At 39.3% G+C, this 8513-nt stretch overlaps 1 protein-coding gene across 1 annotated transcript in view; it reads right to left on the reverse strand.

The window, feature by feature from the left end:
- Positions 1-8407, reverse strand: part of pdxdc1 (pyridoxal-dependent decarboxylase domain containing 1) — a 24492-nt gene extending 16085 nt beyond the window's left edge. Inside the window, exons 1-10 of the mRNA XM_020608223.1 lie at positions 8297-8407; positions 6666-6759; positions 6242-6310; positions 5951-6034; positions 5308-5457; positions 3965-4154; positions 3587-3655; positions 3420-3498; positions 3186-3270; positions 2137-2188 (exon numbers count right to left, since the gene is read on the reverse strand). Of these exons, the coding sequence (XP_020463879.1) occupies positions 2137-2188; positions 3186-3270; positions 3420-3498; positions 3587-3655; positions 3965-4154; positions 5308-5457; positions 5951-6034; positions 6242-6310; positions 6666-6739 (852 nt within the window). The 5' untranslated portion in view covers positions 6740-6759; positions 8297-8407. The remainder of the gene's footprint in view (positions 1-2136; positions 2189-3185; positions 3271-3419; positions 3499-3586; positions 3656-3964; positions 4155-5307; positions 5458-5950; positions 6035-6241; positions 6311-6665; positions 6760-8296) is intronic.
- Between the last annotated feature and the right edge of the window lie 106 nt (positions 8408-8513).

Here is an 8513-nt window from a genome sequence, read left to right on the forward strand (position 1 = left end):
TTCTGTCATCAAAAACATGAGGTTTAATACTAGATGGCTGTTTTTCACATCCACCAACTCTCTCTCTCTCTCCTAGGTTTTTACACTGAGCAGATGTGATTTTAAGAGTGTTCAAGCATGGAAAAGAGCATTTTTGGCTACATACATTTGTAAAAGTAACAGGTTTGGGTCCCCCACAATACAAATGGTCTGTTATAGTTTTATCGAAAATATCGAAGAAATGTTACAGGAGGATCCAAAATGCTCGTGTGATTTTTTAGCATCTGATCCACAGAGGGAGCAATGTCACTGTGGTTGGAACATAATGATTAAAAACAAGTGGAACGTTCCCAGTTTTCTCAAATACTGCATTGGCGACTGAATTAACACGCTTGTCAGACTGTCCACCATGACCACCATACATTTTTTACTAATTCAATCATTTATTAGTCAACACTAATTATTGGTTTGTTTATGTTTTTGACACTGCAAGAAAAAAAACAATGCGGAAAAAATATTTTTCTAGGTTGATCTGACTTGATAAGAATCATCTCAGCAACTTAAAATTGGCTCATTCACGGTGTTTACTGTTGTTTTAAGACAGATGTTTTTGTGATAAAAAGATGATAATGTTAATATTATGATCTTAGAAGAAAAGACCACGTATTTAATTTCTGATCATTTAAACCAGTGCTGCAGCCTTCTGCTAATTTGACGTTGTTACAACCCCAGCTGCAAAAAAGTTGGGGTGCTGTGCAAACTGTAAATAAACACAGAATGACATGCTTTGAAAACTCATTTTAACCCATACTCAGTTGGTAACAGTATAAAATCAAGATATCTAATGTTCAGTTTACAATGGTGAATAATCTTATATGTGACCTAAAGCTCAAAAAATGAGGTGTATGTATGTTCTAGTATGCTGCTGCACTGTGACCAGAGGATGTGGAGAAAAATACAGGGCCTGAGGTTACTGCATGTCTGGGAATGGTCATGTACAGGGACTCACTGTTTTAACTGACCACATCTAACCTATGATCAGCTGGCCAGTGAAGCCCCCCACGGCAGTGAATGATCAGCTCATCAACACTGGATTCCCCTGGAGCACAGTACCTGTTTGTTTTGACTGCTTGAGGCCAGTGTGTCTGCTGTATGTGATGTGATGTGGGTTAACAAGCGCATTAAGGACCCATGATGTTATTGTCAGTGCTATCCTACCTGTTGGAATTAATTTTACTAATTTGGGACAGTATGTGGTCGTGTGGGGGAAGACACAGCGACCACCAGATGGATTTACCAACCTTTATGCTACTTGAAGGGGAATAATGTTTCCACTACTTGGTGGGACTTAATGGTAAATTTGGGGAAAAAAACACACGTTGAATGTGCATAGACAAGAATTTTGAATTATACTGTATATACAGGTTCCAGAACAAGATGTGCTGCTGTACAGATGATGACGTTTTTCAGTGAAGGCCTTGTTTATTTCAGCAAGACAACACCAAACCACATTCTGCACGTATAACAACAGCATGGCTCCATAACAAGAGTCCAAGTGCTAAACTGGCCTCCCTGCAGTCCAGACCTGTCACCCATTGAAAATATTTGGTGCATTATGAAGTGAGAAATATGACAAAGGCGGACCCCAAACTGTTGAGCAGCTGAAATCCTATATCAAGCAGAAACAAAAAAACATTCTGCTTTCAAAACAAACAACTGGTCACTTCACTTCCGAAATGTGTTGCTGGCATGATTAAAATGAGCAGACTGCTTTTACAACATTTGATATGTTGTCTTTGTACTATTTTCAATTAAATCTAAGCTTAAATTGATTTCATTTCATTCAGTTTTCATTTACAATTTACATAACATCCCAACTACCTTGGAATTGGGGTTGTAAATTATTTTGCATGTGTTTGTATCAAATCCTCTAAACGTCTGCCTCTTTTATTTATGATTATTTTTAATAATGTTATTATTATTATTACACAAAACGTACTATAAAGTAATACAATTTAGAGTAATCTAAGACGGCGTTTCTCAATCGTTTCAACCTGTGACCCATTCAAAAAAGCCTTTTACATACCTCTACCAGTTGTGACTAGTTCATTTAAGGAAAAAAGATAAGTGGACAAGAGCATTTTAATTTGAGATTACCGTGATAGCAGCAGAAGTGCTCTGACCCAGTGCCAGGGTTGCCAGGTTGACCCTGAAGAAGAAAACATGATAGCATAAGAAATAAACATTAAAGTAGTGGTGACACTTCAGTTGCCAGACTCATGCCTAAAAAAACTACAGTAATAAATATTACAAAAGCTAATTCACAGAATATTTTACATTCATGTTCTGACATTATTACTATAAGCAGAGATTAATGGAATCCCGGAGTACAATTCATACTCTGTGCTATCTGGTCACCTTTGGGAAGCTTTAAGGCAATAATAACTAATTACCGTCTTGTAGTTAAATGCCTCTGCCAACCAGTCATGTACAGGGGAATGGGATGGACATAGGGGCACAGTGACCTTTGACCAACAAAACCTCATCCTTCCTGGGATATTGCAACCACGAGAATAGGATGTGCAACCCAAGAACATAGTTCAATTCTTGTGAATGCAATATCTCAGGAACGCCTCTAGGGACTATTCAAATTTGGCACACATGCCTACTTGGACTCAAGGATGAACTGATGAGATTTTTGTGATCAATGGACAAAGGTCAAGGTCAGTGACCTCACATCCACCTCATTCTCAAAAACAATATCTCAAGAATGCCTGACAGGGGTTTATTCAAATTAAACAAAATTAATAGCTTTAATTAAATTCTTTTAAGTCTTCACTACATATATTATGATATGATATTACTTTCTTTTTTTATGAGGATAAACCCCTTGAGATGAAACATCTCATTTTCAAGGCAGTCCACTTTCTTGCCAAGGGATAGATAGTTGTCTGACAACCTCACGGCAACTAGCATGCACTGTGACTCCCTATTAAACAATATTCTGTCCTTTTGACCCTTCGATTTGTGTACAGAGTAAACAAAAAAGATACAATGTGTTAATCAGCAGGTGCTATATTTTTGCATTTTGGACAGAGGCAGATTTGAGGTTGATGTGCTTCAGAAGCTAAGCAAGCAACAAGCAAAATGTAATAAAAATCTTCCCAAAAGATTTTCTATTGTAGATGTTAACAGATTTTACCCACCCCTCCACGTGAAGCCACATCTTATACTGATTACACAGGTCCTTCAGACGACCCAACTTGTCTGTATGGCCTGCTCCAGGGGTACCTGGGAGGGGGACAACATATAATTTTCCCTGTTGAAGTCTAAATTAATGTGTTTAAACTGCAGGAAAAAAACTCCTCATTTAACTCCTGTAATTACCACATGCACAATGCAAAGTGAAATGCAAAGTTTGAAAGGTGATTGTTCTTCACCTGCATGGGCAATCAGCAGCAAAGGGAGCTTCCCAGCTTCTATGTCCTCTTTGATTAGTTTGTCCAACAGGGCAACATCCTGACAATGACAAACTAGCTATGAGTCAAAAACATTTTGATTTTAACTATCTGATAATTTCGCATGTTTGTCATCTGTATTCTCTTACCATTTGGTGTTGGGATCCAAAGATGGTGTTGCATGGGACTGTGCACAAACTAGAAAGAGGCAGGCCGAGCTAGTGACAGAGTGATATTAAAATCAGTTTCTATTATATGTGTAATTGGATGACATACAATATGCAATACTGAACATTAGTCTCAGTCTTACATTTTATGTGGTCATATACACTAGTTGGGCTGCCAATACCTATACAATTCCTAGTTACCCAAAGGATAATTTTACATTTGTTGAAATTCAAGAGTAAATGGTACACAAGAGCTCTGGTTTACCGTCACTTGAGGAATACTCACATTAATATTTCACACACAGGAGCTTTAATCTTCATGATTTATGTGTGTGTTTGTGTGTCTTCCACCCCTCTTACCTGGCTGCACAGATGCTGTCCCAGACCTGGCCTGCTGGAGGCACTCTGGTAGATGACTGGCTGTTTGGAACTTAGGACTACATAGCCCTCAGAGGCATATTCTTCATAGCGGGCATTGATGACCAGTCGACACACTTTTACTAGGCCATCCCTGCTATCCTCATGAAAGTAGGCTGAACCGTTCTCATACCTGAGAGACAAATTAGATCGGTACGGATGAGACAAGTCTAAAGACAGAGTACTGAAAGCAGAAAGCAACACTAGACAAGCCCCACCTATCTATGGAGTTGCTCAAAGTTATTACAAACATAATAAATGGTCAAATTACAGAATCTGAGAAAATATGGTTTTCACCCAAACTCAGCATTCGGGGGGATATTTACTAAGGTTCTAGCTTTTCCAGTTGCTAACAATTCTGCTCCTCATGGCGTCACAAGGTAGAACGCTGTCAATTTATGTTAGAGCTGCATATTTGACGCTGCTTTTTGCAGCATTGACACAGGTGGTTAGTCACTAAGCAGACACAATGTGAACCTTTTGGCATTCCATTCTCCAGAAGTGTAACTGCACATCACAGCAACACAGACAACACCTGTGATTGGTTGCGTTGCATTTTCTCATTCATGTCTCTCAGTGGCCAGACAAGCACGGAAAATCCCCTTTGTTCTTCCTCATTTGGTTCAATTGTACAGACCATCTCCTCCGATGCCTCTCATCTGCTTTGCAGTAATTTCAATAGAGGTTTTAACTCCAGCATGACCCACTCAGTTTTAATCAGCATTGTTAGCAAGTGGCGAAGAAATACAACACAGCAGTATAGAAACACCATTGCAAACTCATTTTTTGGCAGTGTAATTGCAGGGTGACACAAACACACCAGCATACAAGGATAAACGCTCACAATGGCGTAGGACACTTGCGTAGTCTACAGCATAGGCTTTCACTAGATTCAATGCAGAACTATAAATCAAACTTTACTGATAACATTTATTTTTCACCCATTTTAATTTTGATTAATTGAAACTGATTTTTTTTTAAATCAGAAATGTGAAAATATTTAGTCTAATGCAGTTACAGTGAGAACATTGTCACCTCCATGAAGAAAGATTTTATTGTCAGACTGTTGAATTAGGAAGCTGTACCTGATAAACCGCCAACTGATGATGGCTTATTGTGTGATGTCTGTATGTGTTGTGTAGACTATGTTTGTGTTCATGTGTAATGTATTTGTTTGACATCTTCCACAGATGCAAAAGGAATTTCCAAAAGGACAATAAACTAATACCCATGATAGCTGAGATAGTAAGAAGCTACTGTGCTCCTGCTAGCAGCCATATACGTACCTAAACAGCCTGCAGAGCCACAGCGTGGTGTCAGACACGATCCGAGTGGTCAGCTTCCGCAGTCGCTCTCTGTCCAACTCTGACATGTAGGCTGCCAGGCTGTGTCCCAGCAACGCAATATGACCCTGTTCACCTACATTGTGCATCCTACTGGAGATACCAAACGGCAGCTTTATCATGAACTGTATATGGAGAGCTGATCTCCTTAATTCCTTACCCAATGCTATGGAAATGTACCTATTCTTTGATAAGTCAGATGCTAAGGTAAAGGAAAACTATACTAGTTTTAATTCACAACTGATATCACAGCTCATCTAGCAACCAGGCCCTCTGGGTTTTATAGAAGCAGCTTAGTCTCTTATAGACAGTCTACAACTAGATAGGGACCAGGGATGTATTCTACAAAAATGTGTTTTTCATCATCAGGAGTGATGGAATTATAACTTCACACCAAGTACTAATATCAGCACAAACAACAGAAATGACATCAGCTTAACTCTTTGTTACAAAGGATTTCTTTTAACTTATTAAAAACTTCCCCAATTAATTCAATGGTACAACTTCAACAGTCAAAGTGCAAGCTGCTGACATTAGTATGCTTACGTATGTAAACTAATTTATTTCACTGATTAATTCTACTTACTATATGCTGGGCTTTTCCCCTTCCTCCTCTTCTTCATCAATGAGGCTGTGAACTAAGCGCAGCATAGTGGTAATATCCTGACCACTGTACAGGAGAGACAGAAACAAATTATTATCTTCAGCTCCTTGGCTTTTCTCAAAAAACGAGAAACTTCAAACTCATTACCACAGTTCATACATAATGTTACTCCAAGTTGGAAACTACTGACAAATTGTCCTATGTCAAAAAAATACATCTGTCAACCTGAACTGACAGTAAATATGTGTGCGTGTGCGTGTTTGTCTGTCTTACTGCCCCTCCAGGGGTCCAGGAATGTTGGTTCTGCTGACATGCTGACTCCCTGGTCCTGTCTCCAGCTCTCTAAACAAATACACACCACAAACACACAGATCTAAAGATGCACCAGTTTGGTATATTATTTAATGTTGCATTCATGTGCCCCGAGCCGACAATTCAACCTAACATCTTTGGCTTGTTTGCTTGGTGGAACTTTTTTTGTGAAAAGACTGACTAATATTATGGGAGGGAGAGTCATTTAAGTAACATAGACAAAATAATCAAAGTGTCTGAAAAAGAAGTGTAAGTCAAAGACCTATGAATCCCCTCACCTTCACTGAAGTCATAGGAACATTACAAAGTTATTAGTGTAACATTTTGTTTTGATTTGATGATTTGCCTTTTTAATTCCAAGAATAACAACAGTTTCTAAACTTACCTCTGCTCGTCTCCTAGAATCCTCATGGCTTCAGTGAGATTTTTGTCCACTTGATCCAGTGCGGAGTCCACCATCCTCTAAATGTGTATGTGTGCTAGGATAGAATTAAAGAGAATCATTATAAAGGCTGCAAGACTGTGTACAACACAAAATTTACATAATGAATGGCCTTAAACCTATATAGCGTTTTTCTACGTATCCTGCAAACTCAAAGCACTTTGCACTGTATTTGCCCATTCACACACAATCTCACACTTGATGGCAGTAAGCCACCATACAGCCACTCACACCACACTCACACACTGATGAGACAGCCACTGAAAGCAACTTGGGGTTCAGCGTCTTGCTCAAGGACACTTTGACATGTTCACTCTCAGCCAGACTGTAAATACATTTGCACATTTGACTAATATCTCTTTTATACAGTATTGCTATGTAATGGCTGGATGGGGCTCAAACAAACTGCTACATCTCTTCTCCTGCATCTCATCCTTATACAGCAAATTCACCAGTCTATGTGGGGGAAGCAGCGGTGGAGCGTTGGGGGGGACAGTAATTAAAACCTGGGAGAAAATGTGTAATGCAAAATGTTCAGATTCCATACTAATACAAGTTACCACCATACATTATTATAACCTTAACATAAAATGAATGAATCGAGTACTTTCTGCACAGTTACGTTTTTGACAATTTTCTCTAAGTTCAGAAAACTGTGACATTTGATTGTAATGAGGGCTCTAAAAGAAGAAAATACAAGTTGAGATAGTAAAATACAGAACCAAAATAAGAGCACAATTATATTATGAACTACCACACAAGAGTTCAAATCTAATTTCTCTCAGTAATTCAATATAATAGCAATTCAGTAGTTTTTATTTATCAATAACTGTGATGGGAAAAACAAATCATTTAAACTTACTGCGCTGAAGCATCAAAGTCCTAGAGGACCCTCAACCTCAGGGACGACACACACACCACTCATATGTATGTATATATATATGTATTACATAAACAGTATTTATTTCATCACTGTTTAATTACCATTTCATCTTCCACTTTGTTTACAAATCTGTTTTTCAGACGTTGTATACAAATAAATTTGTATTGTTATTTATTTTATTATTATGATAGATATTGCAATGTACCAAAACTAAAATGCATGAAGGGTTAAGTATGCTATCAGATATCTGACATTAATTGCAGTAATGCGTGCTGACATGCGTTGACTGCATATCTTCATGTAGGCTAGGCTAGGCTATGTAGGAAGCACTTTATGGAGGAGGATCCTGTTAATGACCCGCAGTCCAAGTTTTTTTTCTACTCCTAATCAGACAGAAGCCCACATAATTGGCTATCTTTCCTTCAGCAGACACATTACTGATGACGGGAAAGCTGAAAAATACACGGTTCACTACAACCGGCAGATTATAACTTACAGAAGCAGGAAAGAGCAGAGGGCTAGCTAGTGACAGACACACAGATGACCGTGCTCTGTCACTGCACTTACCTTCACTGCACACAACGACAAACTAGCCGTGTCTACTGTGGCTGGGCACGTTACGGTGTCCTTTCAGAAGGCTTGGAAAATGCGCGATCAAATGTTGAATTTGACACGCATTTACTGCTCTCACCTTTTTGTTTTCCGCAGGTAGACACAGACAGTTTACTTCCTGGACTGACGCATTCCACGCTGGCAGCGCCGACGTCACGCTCTGCCACTGCATAAGTAAAAGGCGACACGTCACCGCGGTCGCCATGTTCCCGGGGGTGAGGCTGCACCTGTAAGTCCGTGTGCGCGCGAGGTGGGGTACACCCTGGAGAGGTTGACAGCCTGTCACAGGGCTGGCA

Source organism: Monopterus albus, unplaced genomic scaffold (genome assembly GCF_001952655.1).
Source record: "Monopterus albus unplaced genomic scaffold, M_albus_1.0 scaffold92.1, whole genome shotgun sequence".
NCBI classification, from domain to species: Eukaryota; Metazoa; Chordata; class Actinopteri; order Synbranchiformes; family Synbranchidae; genus Monopterus; species Monopterus albus.